Source organism: Copadichromis virginalis, linkage group LG20 (genome assembly GCF_057382275.1).
Source record: "Copadichromis virginalis isolate Kocher_CV1m ecotype Utaka linkage group LG20, C_Virginalis_male_GT1.1, whole genome shotgun sequence".
NCBI classification, from domain to species: domain Eukaryota; kingdom Metazoa; phylum Chordata; class Actinopteri; order Cichliformes; family Cichlidae; genus Copadichromis; species Copadichromis virginalis.
Genome location: NC_140637.1, coordinates 9201595 through 9222007, shown reverse-complemented (window position 1 = coordinate 9222007; position 20413 = coordinate 9201595). Strand labels below are relative to the sequence as shown.

The window sequence follows — 20413 nt, the reverse complement described above, 5'->3', positions numbered from 1 at the left end:
GAAATGTAAGTACAAAACATGATGTCACCCATCGGTTTGTGGGCCAGGCCCTTCTGAAGACTTGGTTTTAGCACTGCATCTTAGTCTCTTTGGAGGCAGCAGTGACCCATATTTAGATCAGAGAGCTAAGTTATCATCTGGCACCAGCAAATTTGGTTAGCAAGCTGCATCCATAAATAGTAGGAGTGTTACACACATAAGCGGTAATTAGTGTTAAGAGACTTTTGTACTTTCTAACACTCACACTCCGATGAATGAATTAGGAGCAACTCAGGGTTCAATAACTTGCCCAAGGTTATTTGGCATGGAGACTGAAGCATCCAAGGATCAAACCACCAAACCACCAAACTTCAGAAGACGCCATAAAATAGTTCAGAGGTGCACTTCACTGACTCACATTAGTGGAGGTGAGGCCTAGCAGACAGGAAATCAAACAGCCACCTGTGCTGGCTTCCACCTGGATTCAAAATGAGCTCTTAAAGTCGTCATGAATTGAAATATTGTCTATAGTATAGAGTATAGATATTGTTGTTGTTTTTCTGTACCAGGCTGTAAATTCCAGCAATTTATTTCAGTTCTGAAGATTGGCATTACAGTGTGTGGGCATATGGGGAATTAGTTCAAGTTTGTTTTATTTATATAGCACATTTAATTACAACAGCAACACTGACCAAAGTGCTGTACAGAAGTACAAAATAATTAGTACCAAATAACTTATAACTTATAATATTAGTACCAAATAACTCTCATACTGTAGAATACAAATGTCTTTTGTATTCCCTGGCATACAAATGACTTCCTTTTGGAGCCAGCCTTAAGTGACCATTTGAGGAACTGCATTTTCTTTTTTATCCATGTTTCACTTCTGTTCTTCCTCCTGCTCCTGATGTGACTGTTGGGGTGGAACGCCAAAGTGGATGTATAAACCCACACAGAAATCTCTACGGGCCACTTATCAGTTCAGTTTTGAAGTTATGCCTTTTTTTCTTCTCATGTAACAAGCAGCGCTTCTGACCATCTACTAAATTTGTTATGAAAGGTACTTCCAGAAGACAGATGCCAAGACAAATACTCTCTGCACAAGAAAATTAGCTCCAAACAGAGCTCCTAACTAGTACCAGTAACCATCCTCTGTAAGAGGAGGTGTCATGAAAACTTAAGTTTTACACTTATCTGTTTCTTCAGTGATTTTTCATTCTTTGCTGTAAGCTGCACACGTACACAGCAGGTTGCCTCTGCTGCAGAGTGCAGACCAGTCACTGCACTGTGTCTGAATCAATCCCTATAGTGTAGTCCTGACATCTATAGCTGAGTTATTTATAGAAAGTAAATTAGAACTCATTTTGAAGTCTCTATTTAGTGTCATATGAATGTCGTCTGTGAATTATGTAGCAAATGACATAATGCATACAGAGCCTATGATTAGCATAGTTTGCTGCGTCAGGGCTTGTAAAACAGAGAGAACGACAAACATACTGAACATTTTCTGCCTTAAACGTCTTAAACAAACACTATCGAGCTAAATTGGATTTGAAACCAGCTTGATCAGCAAAAAAATCATGTTCGTTTGATCATAATATGCAATCTTTTGTGCGTGTATATCATGTGCGCGTGCATGCGAGTCAGATATGTGCAATGCAGGAATGTTCTTAGCCGGATCACACGCCGCACATTTGCACTAATCATATCAAGGTCCATCAGAGCTCCCATGACCAGCAACCTTTAATCTAATGTTCACCATGGACAAAAATATCCAGCCACTCACACATAGAAACACACACACAGACCCTCAAAATGAATAGTATGTAAATAACAACACTTACCGAAGGCGAATAAGGACAGGCAGATTGTTGCACTAATATAAAAAAACCATTCATGCAGAGACAAAATCTGTGTGTGTGTCTGTGTATGTGCGTCTGGACTGACCTGTAGGCTTATTTCTTAGCGTGTCTGTTCTTTTACATCTTAACCTTTTCCGTCTTTGATTCCAAGTGACAGGAGTCAGAGGCCAATTGGCTCCGATCAGAGGTCACGACCCTCATTGACCTCCCTGTCAGTTTGATGCTGATAAGAGTGGTTGAACTCTGCAAGAGCTTGCACTGGCAAGTGTGCATTTGTGTGTGTTTGAGTGTGTGGCAAAAGAGCAGATTGTAGTGCTTTGATGGATCAGAAGTAGTTGGTTCCGTTTTAATATATTAGAGTTACACTTTTAATTATCTCCGCTTTGTCTTGTCTCTTTAAGACTCACGTCACTTCAGTGGGACAGCTTTTGATAACACTATACAGGTGTATGCAGGGTTGAGGAAGTAATGCAGTTTTTAGCACGTCTCTCCCTCTATAGTGCCATAACTACTACAATCCATCAGATTTCTGTGATCAATGGTTTGCTTGGTAGACTAGTGAGAATAGTACAACATGGTCGAAGAGTAAGTAAGTCTTTTATTATGAAAGGTCACTACAAAGAAAGGTTAAAGAGAGGGAGAAAACAGTAATTACCTTCACTTTACGCCCTGCTATCCACATCTGATGTATTTCTCATCTTGTTCGTCTTTGTGTGCCACATGACAACTCCCTATCTTGGTATCAGATGGTTTTTCCAGCTTTCAGTTTGATTTGAAGGGAGCAGAGAATCCGTTTAACAACAACAACATAAAAAGAAGAAAGAAATCAATTGTAATTCCGAGTTTCTGAAAAGACCGCTGTCTCGAAAAGCGTATTGCATCTGGGTCGATAAACTCTTCACAAACTGCCACGGACAAAACTTTGGTCTTTCTCTTGCGCTCTGACTGCGACTTTTCAGACACCTCCATTCTGGAGCTTTATGGGGGTGTGAGGTGAAATTGGTTGACTTTCCATCACCGCGCTTTGCTGATAATGGCCAGAGATTCTGGTGATGGTGGGTGTCTGTGTGTAAACATCCTGCTGAATGTTGTCAGGGGCAGACAAACAGGCGGACAGGGTCACAGATGATGCTTGCTGCATTGTGAAATATCTGTAAATGCATGTGGTCAGTGGTATGCATGAAAGCTTGTCTGTGTTTATTTGCCCTCCCATTACCTAAATGGCTTGATGTCTTGGAACAACACTCCATCATTCCAGACTTCGCTGTGTTGATGAGAGGTGTGGACCAGATTATTATTATGTGTGTGTGTGTGTGTGTGTATAAGAGACCTGGGTGGTAGGGGGGTGTAGAGTCCAAGAGACACCCCTCAACACAACACAGACCCAACCCCCCCCCCCAGCTTTGAAATTATGTCAGCATGGTTGCCGTTACCAAGGCAACTGTCCCATGAGTAAGGGTGGGGTGGGTGCAGCTGGTGCTTCATGACTGAGTCAAGGGTGTGCGTGTGTGTGTGCGTGTGTGTGTGTGTGTGTGTATGGTGGAGAAAGAATGTGTTTTTTTTCTCCATATTGAATAAGAGCCATTCATCGTGGTGAGGTCAAGATGGTCGATGTCTGAATGGTGCAAAGTTTTCCTGGGTGTGTGTGTGTATGCGTGTGTGTATGTGGGTGGGTGGATGTGCAGGGTAAAGACAGAGTTGTAACCAAACTGAGAGAATGGGTTAGTACGTGTTTGTGTGGATGCAAAGATCTAAATTTGTTTCAGCATTAAACATGTGCTGCTGACTCACCCACTGCACCCACTTTCCATCTTTGCACACACACAATCATATAAATATGTGTGTGTGTGTGTGTGTGTGCACGCGCGTGCATGTGTGTTCTGGTACATCCACTCTCAGTTCCCATCTTGGAGTGTCATCCTCCTTGTTATAATGCTGATTTAATGAACTCCAAGCTATGAGCTGTACTTTTCAGCCTGTCTTAACCAATAGGATCTTGTGACGCTGAATGGTGCCGTTATTTTTTACTGCAGAGGTGGTTTCATATTCAATTAGGCTGAGTTTTTTTTAAAACCCCCCCTTCATATTGAATTAAGCAAGGTCATGCTGCTCTTGAGGCGCACACGCTGTAATTCAAATGAAGTGCTGGATGCTTGAATGGGCCGAGCAAGGCATGAAATCCACCAGGCTTTGATTGCCTTGAAGAGGAAACACCATTCTGTTAAATATAAGCTGTGAAGTTGAGTACGCATGCTTCAAATTCAATATTCAACATAAATAGACCACTTTTAAAAAATATTGAATGTCTTCTTATCATTATTATTTTGAAATTTGGTAGGGTTGGAGACACAAATCCCTTCGGGGTTGCATCAGGAAGAGCATCCGGCGTGAAAAATCTGCCAAATCAAACATGCAGCGCTACCCACTGTGGCGACCCCTCGTGAATAAGGAAGCAGCCCAAAGTAGCTCTTTTAGGAATGTGTAAAGAAAAGAGACTATAAGCTGAAAATTAACAAGTGCCAATCCCAGAAAGTTGACGATCAACTGGCTTATTGAGCATGCATCAAGAAATGAGTGCCATCACAAATAGCACATTTAAATGTAAACACAGCCCCACTTGAAAGTGCCGCAAAGCTTCTCCAAGATGTGCATCTTTCCATTCTGGTGTTTTGATGAATGTTGCACGCTATTTTTGGGTAGAGCTACTCAGTTCTATTGTCATTATCATTGTCAGTTGTGATAGAAGACAAATAGCAGTAGAAGAATTCAAGTCAATCGAAGCTGATGGCAGTGCACTACTCACCATTCATTTGCTGATTAAGGGGAAAACACTTCACTGTTTGCCCAGTGAATAAAAACAGAATGGCAGTGATGAATGGAGTGGTATAAAAAATAGGGGCATGTTTTCATTAGCACTGATTAGAACAGATTTTCTTCTCTTTCTTTCTTTTTTTTTTTTTTTTTGTATAATTTGCACGAATCATGTTTCACAGAACCTTCAGCTTTCAGGCCCTTCCACTGTGGAACCAGCTCTCAGTTTGGGTTCAGGAGACAGACACCCACTCTACTTTAAGATTATTCTTAAAACGTTCCTTTTTGATAAAGCATAGAGTAAGGATTGGATCAGGTGACCCTGAATCCTCTGTTAGTTACGCTGTAATTGGGCTGGGCTGCTGATGGCTTCCCATGATGCACTTGGTGTTTTGTCTCCCTAAGCCTGGTTCTGCCGGAGGTTTCTTCCTGTTAAAAGGGAGTTTTTCCTTCTCGGTCTTGCCAAGGGCTTGCTCATAGGGGTTTGTCTGATTGTTGTAGTTTTTAGTTATGAAAACTATGAAGCACCATGAGGAGACTGTTGTTGTGAATTGGAACTTTATAGATAAAACTGAATTGAATTGAATTGAAATCTGTTGTTAAGATGGAGGTGGTGGGTTAGGTGGGAGTCAGCTATTACTATAACCTTGGTCAAGGCTTTGTAAGGACTTTCGTCTGCATCTTTTGTCAGCAGCAACTACGTCAAACACTTTGAGCACACCAAACTAAAAGTCCCGATTGTGTTGCACTCTTTGTGTTTCTGATGCTCCTTCTGGGATTAATGAAGCTCAGATCAGTGTGAAGCAAAACAATTTACCTCTCTGACCGTTTGCTGAATATTAACAAAGTACCCGGGGAGATTTCACACTGAGCTCAAGTATAAGTTTCTGCTATCTACCTTTAGTGTGCAAGGCCATTCCTCTCCTACCGCGGCTCGCTCTCTGCTTCGCATTATCTTCCCATTTCCATTGAGTCATGTCTTCTTCTCTTTTTCTACCCTAATTTCCTTTCTGCTCATCCATCTCTTGTGTTTTTTTGCCTGACTGTCAGCATGTTGTGCTTCCTCTCATTTCTGTCTTCAGCATTTTTCTTGCATTCCTTCTGTCACCTCCTCCTTCTCCTTCTCTTTTTCCTCATCACCTGTTCTTTGCCTTTTTCTCTTGTCTGTATTTTTCATCCTTCTTGCCATTGTTTTCCTCTTTTCTCCCACAGTCACTGTCTTCCCTGCTCTTTCCCCCACCTGTCATCCATCCAATCACCATTTTTCATCTTGTCATCATAGCAGTGTTGCTGTTTCCCATCTTGCCTTTTTGCCGTTCTCCCCTTCTATCTACTTATTTATCCATCATTTTTCACTTTTTTATTGCATAGTTTTCTGTCACGCTTACGGCTTCTCTCTTCCCCCACCCAGTCCTGCTTTCTCCCCTGATTCCACTTCTTCCTCAATCCTTCCATACGTCCATCATTTGCCCCGCCACATCATTGCAGTATTATTTTTACAGGCACACTTTTTCAACTGCTCTCATCAACCGTCCTCGTCATCATTACCCATCAGTATTTGTTAATTTCCCAGACCAGGATTTCTGTTCCTGCCCTTTTACCTCATCCCGCCCCCTCCTTTTCTCAACTGTCTGTCATCGTGTTGTGTTTTGACATTTTTCTCATTTTCATTTCCGAACTGTCTCCACCCATCAGACCGTTTTCATCTTGCTGTCACTTTGCCGTGTCATTTTTCTCATCTTCCCTCCTCGCTGTCGCTCTTCTCCCGTCTCCCCTCCCTCTTCCTTTCTTCTGACTTCATTCACCTTTGCTGTTTTACCCTCTCACTTTTATTTCAGGGTTTCACTGCACTTTGAACGTCACAGGTCTCAGGTGGTAACACAGTGAACACAACATTACAACAAATACCTTTTTATGCAAAAACATTTTATTTCTTTGTCCAACAGCCAGATGCACTTATAGAAAATATATTTGGAAAGAACACCTCAAGGCCGTCTGTTTTTTAGTAATTTGTACAACAAATATATTAACAACTGGCGTATTCTGGAGGGTTCTCATGTGCTACTCTTTGGATTCAAAGGCTAGCATTTTCTGCTTACTTCTTGTGTGGCGTTTTGCATAACTCTGATGTCAGAATTCCTTCAGCTGCAAGTAGGTTTTTCAATTTGATTTTAAATCCTCCCACAAAATGTCAGTATGATTCAAATCTGGGCTTTGAAGAGGCCATTCCATAAACCTTTATGGCCGATCGGCTTGTGCTCCTATTCTGTTGAAAGGCCTGATTTTGATTGAGTTTAAACTTTTGGACAGATGACCTCACATTATTCTATCCTGTTATCACAGCTGAATTAATGACTGCAAGCTGCCAAGTCCCGGTGGCGGTGAAGCATCCCAAAAAATTTCCCCTCTAACACACTTTACAATTTGTGTGCGATGCTTGTTTAAAAAACGTCTGCTGATTCTGTGGCCTGATAATCTTAGATTCATCTATTCAGACCAAAATCTTCCAGCAGACCTGGTTTTGGCAAACTGTAGTTTTGATCTTTTTTGGACAGCTTGGACTTTTTCCTGGCACGATAGCAGTGAAGGTCAAATGTGTGCAATCCTTTGCTGATCAGCTCCGTTAATAGTCGCCGTTTCAAAAAGGGAACAAATATTTGCTTGCTTGAATTTGTCAAGAAAGTCGACAGTTGACTGTGCACGCCAACTGGGAACAAAAGTCACACGGGCTAACAGCAGGACACTTCTTAATTGGACACAGTTGTGGGAACCTGTCATTCCGCCGTGTTAGCCATTTTGATGAATTTGGACATGGCCCAAATATATCTGATTCGAGTTTCTGTAAAATTACTTGAGCGTGATGGACTTGCACACTCTTTGTTGCCTGTTAGCAGTTAAAAACACATCAAGAAATGGTTGAACAGGAACTTCAGACTGCACATGTGTGCTTCTGAAGACTTTTCCAAAGCCTGCTTAACAGCAGTGAGAAAACCCACATCTATGGGAGCTGCAATGTTCAGTATAAGTAGCAGCTGTATTGCATGAATGTTAGCATTTAAGGCACCTTAACTGAGCCACCCACTTACAGTCAGCCCTACAGAATGCTTCCTCTATGCAACACTGGGGCTCTCATTCTTAAGGAATTTCACCTTCTGTGCTCAACAGTTTGCTATCTGTTTTATTGCAAATGATTTGATTTATGCTGGTTTTAGGGTATTATACAGTTAATAGGTGTTTCCAAGTGTTTCTGTCAGTACTGGCATTAGGCTGGGCCAAATAGCATAGACATCACCCAGCCACATTGTTTGGCCCCGTCTGGGAAATTCACAGGCATTTCCACATCAGGCTAAATATGTAATTTCCCTGGTTTGTGTACCAAAGGTTGATCTGAAAGCTGCTCAGAATACCTGTAGAGGACTCTTCCACTTCAAAATCTAGCCTAAATGCAAAGTTTTCTTTGAAGCTGCACTTTAGAGCTGCTTAATGAAAGTGAAGTTGTTTGAATTATAGTGCAAACTGAGACTTTTGTTCAGCTATTTGCATTTCTGCAGCTCGTCAATCTGAACAAAGAGGAAATAAACTTAAACGAAAACTTTTCAGCAGCTCACTGTGGCTAGTTAGTATCACCAGATTTAAACACTCTTTTTGTTACCTGAACAAACAAGTGTTAACTTCAGCTGTGACAAATACCTTTGGCCCCAGTTTGCTGCTTATCACTTCTTTGTCTTTGAATGTTATGCATTGTCCTTTATGCAGTATGACAGTTTCGGGGATTTTTGCCTTCTGTCACTTGCTTTTTCTGTCCTCCTTCTCATTTTCGAGCTCTACAAAACAGCGTTTGCTTGCTTGCTCAAACTTGAGATTGGCACAAATTGGCAAAATGGACAAAAAGGTTAAACAGGTTTCAGCTTTATCAGATTACACTGAAATCTGATCGAGACCGTGTCTGTACAAACAGAATAAAAATTCAGTTAGCTTCCTGTTACAACTCTGCATTTGCTTTGTACAAAGTTAGTTTACATTGGTAGCAAAACTATGAATGCAAATTCACACTCCTGCCACACTAGGAAACAATATATTAACCGTGCCTCCATCAGGTAATTTCCCACGGGATCTACCAACTTTTTAGGAAGTTTTTTTTTCCCACTACAGCGACTATTATTTTGCTCCCCCCAAACCCCTGCTTTGAGTGGAAATACAGCTGTTGTGTATAATGCATCTCAATGCGCAATGTTAGGTCAGATTAAACTGCTTGAAGAAAGAAAAAATGCTGTGGTTCACCAACTGCACCACATATACGCTTACAGCTCAAACAATCCAAAGTTATGCATGATGGTTTTAATAAAGTCGTGCTCTCTGCCAACGAGACAAATGCAAGTTGAATTGTTCTTTTTCCATATATACCAATCTGTCTTTGGGTTCGGTTTGAAGATTTAGCTTGGAAATTTGCTTTTGTGCATCCCTTCTCAGTTCAATTTAAAGCATTGCAGGAGAGCCTGGTTGATAAATAAGAGTATGCAGTTAGCTATTACTGTTTTTAAAGTTTGAACCACTTTTATAAGCTCTTTCTACCCCTCACTGCTATGTAGAGCTGCCAATGTGTGAAGCCATGTCTGGTACTGCTGTAAAGCCTATATGTTTATGCTTTAGTTTTGCCAAATCCGATCTACAGAAGAAGACGTGGCAGATAAAATATGAAAGTTAGCACGAGACAGACAGACATGCAGTTTCTGTCCTTGTTCTGAAATCAGTCGATCTCCCCGCACCATAGTTCTCATAGTTTACATGGTGCAATCATTAAAAAAAGCAATCTGTGCTCTCATTATCTGAGGTTTCAGATCCGGTTGTTATCATCCAGTCTGTCTAGAGATGTGTAAGTATTGTTTGTCTACGTTTGTTTATTCACGAGAGATACATTTCAGTATTCTGTGTTTGAACATAGTGACCAACCTGGTAAGAAAAAATGAGGCAGCAAAACAAACAACTGCCAGTTCCATTTGTGATTGGCGCTGCAGGCGTGGGACAGTCTGTGTCTTTGCGCAACACGTCACTTTATCTCAAAGATGATCCGAGTGATGATCTGTTAAGACAAAATTTGCATCATAGTTAGGTTTATTAATTCTCACAGTCTGTTACTTTGAAAACCTGCATTTATTGTTGATTTTTACACAATTGCAACCAAACTGCGAATGGAAAAACCCGCGTATCAAAGTACTGGAAGGTATATTTTATTCGCCCCAGTCACACTGGCCTTTAGATTTGTCAGTGACCATCCAACAACCACCAGTTGGGAGGAAAAAAATTTATATTCCCCAAATGGTTGCAAGTGGTTTCTGGCAGTCGCTAGTGTGAAAATGGTTGCAGAGACAGTGCTGTATGAAATTCTCCTCGAGATTGCTTTGTTTGCTAGCACATTGGTCATCAGCGGTTTACAGACATGTCTGCAAAAACTTAAAAGCTATTTGTCATTTATTAGTAAAACTGTAAAAAGCACGGAGGCTGTTGGACCTTTTCTATGGTGGAAAACACTTCTTCATATACAGTAATGCCTAATGAATAAGACAAAGATTAGATTTTTATTGCAAACAACAGATTTCTTTCAGTTTAATGCCATTTTTGTTCCAGATTCCCTTGAATATTTTTAAAAACTGATAAGAATGGAGACCCTTATTTTGTGTTTTTTCTCTTCTTTTTTCTTCTTCTCAGAGCTGATCCAGAATGGCCGGCTGCTCACGCTACCCCTGATGGCGGGAGACCTGCACTCCCTGCTGCCCGATGAAGACAGGAGACGCCTTTATGTGGCCATGAAAGATGGCCTTCTGTCTACCAGTATGGATGACATAACGCAAAACCCACGCAAGGTTAGAACCGCAGGACGCGAGCACACATTTGCTTACCATTTAAGGAAAGGTAGACTCAAGAGATGTAACACAAAATACACACATAAAACACACAGTCAGATGACAGCAGATGAGATAGCTGATGTGTCAGAGACTTAATAGGGCTAATTGCTGATGGTTTAAGAGGAAAGTCACACCCTTCTAATATCCCCTCTAATCTCTTATCTTTGTCAAATTCCTTACTTGTGCTGCACAAAAGCTCCGCTTTTCTTCCTCTGACCCTGTTTTGTGGTTCTTAGCTGAACAAACAATTCACTTACCATTCATTTCGATTTAGCATGGAGACAGAAACAGTGTTCAAAAAGCAGTAAGAGGCTGTGCCACATTTCCACCTCTATTCAGCTTTCTCCTTGGCAGCCAAGCTGTCCATATTTGATAAAAATGTCTCCACCTTTTGAGCAGAAGGTGATTTTTTTTTGGCCTGATCACTTAGTATTATTTAGTTTAGCAATTGGTAAATGGAAAAAGTGCAGAAGTTGGGAATGTACACTTAAAGAAGGGGCTACGCTTTAAAAAAAGAAGGGGGGAGAAAACTTTAAAAAAGAAGACACATACAGATAGGACTGTAATGGATTCCATTCAAGCCACAATTATTTTATGCACGTTTCTTACATCCTAACTTCCTCTGCTTTCCACATTTACTGCTCAAAGGCACGATTGCCTCTGTTGGCACCAATACGGAGGTATTATGCTTCAGACGAGAACAGCTAAACTTTAGATGAAAAACGACTGCACGAGGTCAGCCGCACAACATATTTTTGGTTTGCAAAGACTGCACAAGCGCATCTCTAGATTTTATACACTAGTGAGCGGGTCAATATTTGATTTGATTAGCTTTTTCACATATCAGTAAAGTGAAGCTTAGTCAAACGAAGACTCTGCCCAGCACATAAGCAATACACAGGAATGTGGAAGTGCCACAATAATATTCCGACCAACCCAAGACTTGCTGCGAGACGCGGCGCTCCTTCGTGGTGGCTGTTAGATGTGGACGTTTTGTTACAGTATCTAGTTTCATTCTGCAGCTTTAGCACGGTATCGAGACAGCCAGTCAGGTAGAGTTCAGGGTCACAGCAAGGACACAGAACAGTGCTGGCTTTCTTAACCCTGCCCAGCCGGATCAAATCAATACCCTCATCAGTCAGACGTGCATGCAAGCTGTCAGAGAGCCAAACAGGTAGAAGAGCAGAATAAAAAACAACCAGCGAAACCGACAGACAGCCATCAGTTGCGCTGGCCAGCCACCCACTCAGTCAGGCAGTCAGCCAGCATAAGGATAGATAGTCACAGTCAAATCACAACTCAGCTCTGTGCGGGCTGTTAAGTTACATATTTGTACATCCAGTATTTATAGGCTGTTTGTACCTTTCCAGCCTGTGTGCAGTCCCCCCCCCCCCCCCCCCCCGGTGTTAAAATCACTCAGTGCCATGTTCTCAACATTTCTGTTTATTTTCTCAGAGCTTCTTATCAATGTTGCCTGAGACAATCTGGATCCTGTTTTTATTTATCTCCTCCCGACTTTACCCACACTTATGCACAGTGGACGTGCGGTTTTTCTGCTATATAAAAATCAGTGTGGCTTAGAGAGACGATCTTATAATTTATTATAACATTTAAATCACATTTTTCTTTGATCGGGGGAAAAAAAAAATACTCAGGCCATTCTTTCTGTGTGAGTCAACAGCTTGCAGCTGCTGTAACACAAAGGGTCACCAGGGGTTTAAATGTTTGTTTGCGGCTTTTTGTTTGCTTACAGTATTTGTTCTTCTCTCCTTTCATTTTCTCTGTTTTGAATCTTCTCTCGGCTCTGAAAACGACTCCAAAAGTACAGAAATTTAAATTTTTTTCTAGCTTTTTCCCCCCTTGTTCCTTTTACTTTTTAAAATATGTTCCCTTTTTACAAAAACCCACATTTACATCTTCTGTTTCGTATAAACTGACAACCAGCATGTTTTTCACAGAGGGGTAAAATCCCATTAACCGCAGTCTTTACCTGTTGAGACTCCCTTAGTGGTGGTCCGTGTTCCTGTCAGTGTGTGGTATTCGGAGATAAACGGGGTCTGTGGTCTCTAATCTAATCTGATGGTCTCAGCCCCGCACCAGCCTCTGTGGGAATGACTGCATCGTGGAACAATTAGTGTACATCCAGAAATTGTTTCCTGAAACCACCGCCATTTGTCATTAATCACTTTCTACAATCTCCTGTCACTTCTTCACATCTTCATTCACCCCAAATACAAAAAAGAGAGATAAAAACTACAATCAGTGCACAGATGTGTTTTTTTAATTAATAAAGTGCACTTGTTACAATTTATATACACATTTACTTCCTAATGCAGTGTGAAGTTGAGGTCTTGAATTCACTTCTGACACCTGAACAGCAGTTTGTGTATCACGTACTTAGCGACAAGTGCAGACATTCGCTTACTGTATCGATTACATCTCGGTCTCACCGTTCTGCTCTCCAGGGGAATGACTGTCTCAGGGAAATATTTAGATTAGTCATGTTGAAGCCATTTGACACTAAGGCTCACCTCATTCTCGCTCTCGCACTCTCTCCCTCACTGCACACCATCCCAGCCTCTGTTGTTTCCTCCCTTACTGGCTTTACATGAAAGCATTCTCCATTATAGAGTTTTTATTATACGCTGATTAAGTTTACACTGAAGCAAACAGTGTGGTTTAATGTGATTAAGCTAACAAGTGCAAGACAAACACTTCTCTGATTGCTTTAGTTTGTTAAATGGTGAAGTCATCCATTTTTCACGTTACAAATGTACCTTTTCATGTGTGATCATCTTACCTGAACCCAGGATGACCTCACACAACCAAACCTAAACAGACCCAAAGAAAAAAACTTAGCAACCTGAGGGGTTTATTACACCACACTGATTCTCACAGCTTAAACAACAACAACGGGGAAAAAAAAAGAGACGTCGACATGTGGATCTCGATTATTCTCTGACTCTTCACAAAAGGCACAGATCTCTCTCATTTGTGCATTACACAGTGTGGAAAGATATTTTTTGTCAATGTCATTTATTTTCTTCTTGAAGCCCTTATCAAAGAGCTCACATACAAAGTGAAGTAAATACCATATATCTTCCTCTGAGCCAGGGTCTTCAAAATCCATCGTGTGGGCTTTATGGCAGCCCACACGATGCAGGAAAGGAATGCACGACTGTATTTCATTCATCTCCGGTTCATATCATGATATAACAGCAAAGGATGAGACTATGAGAGCTATTCTTCTTTTAGTCATCTTAGCAGACTACAGGTCTGTGAGAAAAATATGAAGTGAAACTAAACTAAACTATGACTTGTTTTGGGGGGGGGTGTTTAGGGAACTTCATAAAGGCTTTGCTGATGCTGCTGCACTGATAACGTTCAACTTTGTTTAAGTAAAATCCAACATGGAGTCTTTATGATTGTTATCAATAAAAAATGTGGGGCATGGGTCATGAGCTTTTTTGATCTTCAGAAAAAGTCTGAGAACTGCTGCGCTGACACAGGTTAATGTGGCCTAAGTCATTAACTTCCTGAATTGGAACTCGGTCACCGAAAGTTTGATTCCCTGTCTTAGAGCCTGTCGTGTCCAATAAGAACTACTGGTTAAAGAAGAAACTAACTGTGACCACAACAGAGAGGAAATTGTGGAGCCAGAATCCCGTTTGGTTCATCTTGGACCCTTTACAGTGGCTGCTTCAGTTGTTCTGTTGATGCAAGATAACATAATAACATCATGTTATAACTGCACAAATCAAATAATAGCACGATGTTTAGGGTTTAAAGTCAGAATAAATACTGTCAGCCATGTATAATTTTAATCAAGAGTCATTTAGTTATTTAGATGAGTGATAATAGCTGCATTGCAGTGCACATTCACAGTGTGTAGGCATGGCCAGGATTGTATGTCAGTTAGTCATGCTTGTAGTCATGTACTCTGCTCTGGCAGTTTGGCTCATTATCAGAAGTCAGCAATGCTGCCAGTTGGCTTTTTCTTTTCTCCTCCCTAAAGCTGACTGTTATCTGTTTGGAGTTAAGAGGTATGAAAATCATTTCCTTCTTTCTTCTAGATTAGTCATGTTCTGTTGACTATCCCTGCCACGCTCCCTCATAAAGCACCTGCCAATCCCCCGAAGCCCTTTATCGGAAATGTAGAGTGAGCAATAAAAACATTTCTGAAATCTCTTTGTCCCTCTCTTTTTTCTCTCCCCCTCTCTTCTTTCTGTAGCTGTATTGGCCAGCCAGTCCGGACCGCGTCCAAGAATGTCTCATGGCTGGGAAGGATCCAGAGGTAATCAAACGCACACTCGCAGATGCACACGCAAACACGCTAAGATTGGGTAAGTAACCGCGTTACCCTGACTTAAGCAACGCGGGGAAAAGAATTACATTCGGACACATTTGCGTGCAGATATGAATCAGTGTCAAACCACATCAGCCGTTTTCATCCTTTCTCTACTCCCTACTGCCGTTTGATAATACCTTACAAGAACTGTCTAGAGTTATGAAGCAATAAAGCAATACAGTAGGATGATAGATTACCATCAAGGGCAGAACTAAAGCTGAATGTATCTTATTCATTTGGGAACTGTAAACAAACAAGACAGTTTTCATGCAGGCAGGCATATCAAGATTCAGTTGATCCAAGTACTGGCAGACGTCTGGTGGGGCGTGCTGAACAGTCGGTCACATCTGAAGTTTTAGGACTACTTTTTTGCTTCTTGACTTCACAATAAGCTCAAGATGAAAGGTGTGAAAATTTGTCAGTTGAGCCAGAGTTTAATAAGTGCAAGTCATATTGTTTGATATTCAAACAAGTAATAGAAAACAGTTAAGCATCAGTGCAAAATAATGTGTGTCATCCATTATTCCTCACTTTATGGTCCCTGTTTCTCTCTGTCCAGCTGGAGTGTGCGAACTTCCTGCGTGTTCTGCAGCCTTTTAACCAGACTCACCTGTATGTGTGCGGCACCGGGGCCTTCAACCCCCGCTGCGCTTTCATAGCCACCAGCGTCTTCCATCAGGTAATGCTACAGACACAATTACATACACTATACAGGTAATGTATGCTGGTGCAAAATATGTATTTTTATTTTCTTTTGCGACTTTGCTGGATAAAAAAATGGTATCTGTAGAGGCGTCAGCTCTACCAGACTTAAATCTGCTGCTCCTAAAAATAATAAAGCTGAAGAATGGGTTGTGTTTAAAAGACTGCTAGCTTTCTGGTCTGGTAAAAATGAAGCAGACCATCAAAACCCGATATTCGCTGAAGCCCTGCTATCAAATCCCTCTCCTTGAAATCTGAAGAAGCTCCTCTTTTTGTTCCTCACATTTTTCTTTACCTATCACACTAATGCAGAACCATCATGGTCATCACGTGTGCAGTCAACTGTAATTTCCAAACTGTCTGCTGATGTAGTTCCCACATTTATGCCACTTTAGTCACTTATCCTTCTGAAACAGCAGCCACTCGAGCAATTTTTGTGGCTGAAGCCATCTGCCCCCCAACAACAGTTACCTCTTCTTTCAAAGTCACATAGATTACTCTTTCCATTTTGGTCCAAAATCAGAATCAGTTGGGCCATTCTCTGCAATTTTATACAAGCAGCACTTTGATGTTAACTGCAGTGCTGCCCGTGGATGCAGTGTTCAGTCTGCGATATGTCAAATTAACGTTCGTCACTGATGCTCTACTCATTTATCCAGGTTTTGAGGGCTGTCTGCATTAAAAAATAGAAATATATGTATTGGATGCCTTGATTTTCCTACCACCCACCAATATGTCTGTTTTCAGACTTCGAGTTCCAGCCCCCATAAGCATGCCTACGAGCAGCTGAAATATCATGTGGTGTCTGCCCCTATGCCCACATATCCCCCAGGGTTCACCTTGTGATATGTCAAATTTCCTTTCGTCACTGATGCTGCACTGTGTGGGCTACCAGACACCTTAGATATGTTATTTGACATTTGTATGTCAAATGCAATGGATGGTGAATGTAACTGTAGAGGTCAAACCTGCCTGCTGTTGTCGGTGTGTAATTTCTCATCATAATGACACATGTGGGTTATCGTTTTTTCCCAGAAATAGGCTGCCGGTTCTGAAGTTTCTCACTCATCTCACTTAGTTGTGTGTGTGTGTGTGTGTGTGTGTGTGTGTGTGTGTGTGTGTGTGTGTGTGTGTGTGTGTGTGTGTCAGAGAACAGTTAATCCCATGAAAGACCATGTAAGATCAGAGCAGAGGTTCAGACATGGTTCTTAGAGGTGCCGATGGTGCTGACTGGTTTAACATTGAGCTTCACACATTTTAAAATCCCTCCACTTAGCCCGATTACCCTCAGTTAGGTGCTCACTGAGTGCATGTGTGGCAGGGTAGTTGGGCTCGCTGAAATGGTGCTACATGCACTGGTACTTTTTATGCATGTGTGTAGGTTTTTTATGTTGCATTGTCTTTGTTTTAGTTCATAATAATAATTCATATTATATTTATTCATTTTGTTTGTTTTGTGTTTTATTCTGCTGTATTTATTATATTGATCTGTGGTTTTATCTTGTAAAGCACTTTGGTCTACTTTGTTGCTTACACGTGCTGTAGAAATAAAACTCACAGTGACATCAGGCGCAACTCGGGGTTCAGTATCCTGCCTGAGGATGCTCTGACACACGGACAGGTGGAGGTCGGGATTAATCCACCTTCTGATTGTTTGACGACTCGCTCTACCACCTGAACCGCCACTATGATGCTTCTGGATGATTTGCTGCATCAGTGGATAAACTACTTGAGATTGCAATATAAATTAGGACAGCTTTGTGATCTGTCTTCTTTCTGTGTGAGTGACGTCTGTGATTTCTTTGACAGTCAGAGCATCAGACTCTCTCCTACGGCCAGACAGAGTGCGGGAAAGGCAAATGTCCCTACGATCCATTCCAGAAAACGGCCTCTGCAGTCGTTGGTAAGTTGACTGTTTCTTTAAACCTCACCTTTAATAAACAGTACACGCACCATCATGCACTTTATTTTCTCTACAACAAAATATAACTGTTAGGTGGAAAGGAATCATCTAAATGTGCATGATTAGGTGTTTTATCAAAGAAAAACTAGATGGAAAATGGGTTTGTGTTTGTAGCAAAAGTGATGCTTTGCTGTTATAAAACTCATCAAACTGTGGAAGTTATATATAATTTCTAGAGGATGTCTAAAACAGGAGAGCCATGACTTGGATGTCTTTCAATGACTACTGATGAGAATACTGTTGTGTATTCTGTGTAGATGGAGAGCTGTATGCCGGCATCACCTCAGACTTCATGAGCCGGGACTCTGCCTTTTTCCGTAGTCTTGGCAACCGTCGTGTCATCCGCACTGAGCAGTACGATTCCACCTGGCTGCAGGGTAAGAGCAGAAAAGCACCACTTCCTTTTTGAAGTCTACCTTTGTGTTGAACAACTCAGAACTGCGTCTGACATTAGAAGTTAGTTGAGAATGTGCTCCTTACGATAACACAATCACTAAAACACAAAATTTTGTCAAATTCTCCGCCAAGAAAACATCACAAGTCACGGTTAACATGTGCAGCACATTCAGTGTGTGTACTTTGTGAACTGAATTTTCTGAAGTAGACTGAATATCTTTGAGCATCTCTAAAATCATCTCCTGCACACCCGGTTGGTGTTTTATCAGGCTCCTGTGTATCGACGTCTGCTGCTGATAACAAGGCGATATATACTGACTCCCTGCTGTTTGGAAACTCGACTTCTCCCTAATCAGCCCTTTGCTCTTTCTCTATTCCTTGCGCTGCAAATTACATTTGTATCAGTGTAGGACTGTATTACATTTGATTTCTTATAATTTGCCTGTGTGTGTGTGTGTCTGTGGTACTTTCCTCCAGATGCCCAGTTTGTGCGGGTAGCGCCGTTGTCTGAAACTGATAATCCAGAAGATGATAAGGTTTACGTGTTCTTCACCGAGCGCGCTCAGGAGGCGGAAGGTGCTGCTGGGAAGGTGCTCTACTCCAGAGTGGCACGTGTGTGCAAGGTATGCGACATGTTTGTTTGGCATAGATAGGGTTTGTGCAGTTTGGACACTCATCAGAACACGTCTGCATGTAGCTTACATAAACACGTTTACCTCCATGGGATGGTATGTACGTGCTGTTTGGTCAGTGTGTGTGTTAGAGCAGGCAACTGTGTATCTGTGTATCACTGAAATGTATGAGGGACTGTTTATGTTTGTCACAATCACTGCGTCTTCCACTGTTGTGTGTGTTTTCTGTGTGGACATGTTTGCACATTCATGGCTTTGTTAGAATCAGAGAGACTTTATAAAGCCCAGAGGGAAATTGAGTTGTCATAGCAGCAAATATACAATAAACATCAAACACTTGTTTAAAAAGAGTGTAGAAACAGAGATATTGATAGATAAATATTAAGATAAATAGATAAATATAGAGATATAGGTATAAATATCAAAGGAAAAGCATGTGCTCAAATATATGTCATCATGTACAAAAGTGACAGGGTGCGGTGAGGTGTGATTAATTCTGTTCCACATGTGTGATCTGACCCAAGTGGATGAATTAAAGAGCCCGATAGCAGCGGGAAGGAACGACCTCCTGTAACGTCCCTCAGACAGCGAGGTTAAAGGAACCTGTTGCTGAAACTGCTCTTCACATTGTGTGTTATGGAGGGGGTGGGAGTCATTGTCCATAATTGCAAGCAGTCTTGGCAGCGTGGCGAGCTTCATGCCAATGTTACTGTGTGTGCATGAATTTTTTTGCCAGCTTAAATATGCAATGTTTGTATGTTTGCTACTTCTGTAATCATAGCAGATCTAATTCAGTTCTTTGTAATGTTCATGTAGAACGACATCGGAGGCCAGAGGAGTTTAGTTAATAAGTGGAGCACTTTCCAGAAGGCTCGAATGGTCTGTTCAGTCCCAGGACCAGATGGCTTACAGACACATTTCGACCAGCTCCGTGAGTACACACATGAAAGCATCAAAAGGCAAAACGCATCACATTAAAGCTAAAACAAAATCACATCCGACAGGTCTTAACCGCTGGTCGTACAGCTGAAGGTCTGTCCCTGAATGTTTCATAAAAGAGGAATTGAGTTCAGGCACTCAGCCTGTGTGTGTGTGTGTGTGTGTGTGTGTTTCATGTGAGTTCGCAGACACTTAAGGAAACTTAAAAACCACTGCCTCAGTAAATGCCTTCATAGCTCCACTGTTACCACGGTGACCAACAGCCCTGTCGGTCACCTTGGGTTTGTCTTCGTGCCTCAGTCTTGGTTACCACGGCAACATTCGTTGCAATGGCTTTATTCGTTATCGAGGATTTTCACATCAGAGTGCTCCGGTCAGCTCTGAGTGTGGGTGCGTGCAGCAGCAGGTCTGTGAGAGGTGCGAGATGCTGAATTTGTGAACTTGGACGCTGCCGTTGTGAATTTGTCGCTCACAGATGTGCAGATGCACAACTCTGAGTTTCTCTTAAAAAACGGTGGCATTAATGTTAATGGGCAATCAGCAAGCTTTAAAACATCATTAAAAGACACCACCACAGTAACTGGGTTGATTCATCAGAATCAGAATACTTTATTCTCTAAGGAAATTATGTTTAGCTGAGATCGGAGCTACAATATTAGCGATTTAAATATTTTACTACAGAAATCTTTATTTATTCATAGAAGACATCAACATTTCAACATTGATGTAACTGTGCCTCAGTAGAAAGCTTTAGTAAATAACTGCAGTTGATGATACAGCCTGTTAATTCATTGCTACTGCTAGCTCCCCGCACAGTAGGGGATGTAGCAGTAGGTCCGATGCTTGCACCAGGGTATCTCTATCTTTACCATTATAAT

At 41.5% G+C, this 20413-nt stretch overlaps 1 protein-coding gene across 4 annotated transcripts in view; it reads left to right on the top strand.

Annotated features, from left to right (window-relative positions):
- The window catches only part of sema3h (sema domain, immunoglobulin domain (Ig), short basic domain, secreted, (semaphorin) 3H), a 55035-nt gene that overhangs the window by 11174 nt on the left and 23448 nt on the right, over positions 1–20413 (top strand). For all 4 annotated transcript variants that reach the window (XM_085443025.1, XM_085443023.1, XM_085443022.1 and 1 more), the window contains exons 3-9: positions 10359–10513; positions 14787–14849; positions 15463–15582; positions 17415–17508; positions 17826–17945; positions 18442–18587; positions 19413–19527. In XM_085443025.1, the coding sequence (XP_085299151.1) occupies positions 10359–10513; positions 14787–14849; positions 15463–15582; positions 17415–17508; positions 17826–17945; positions 18442–18587; positions 19413–19527 (813 nt within the window). The remainder of the gene's footprint in view (positions 1–10358; positions 10514–14786; positions 14850–15462; positions 15583–17414; positions 17509–17825; positions 17946–18441; positions 18588–19412; positions 19528–20413) is intronic.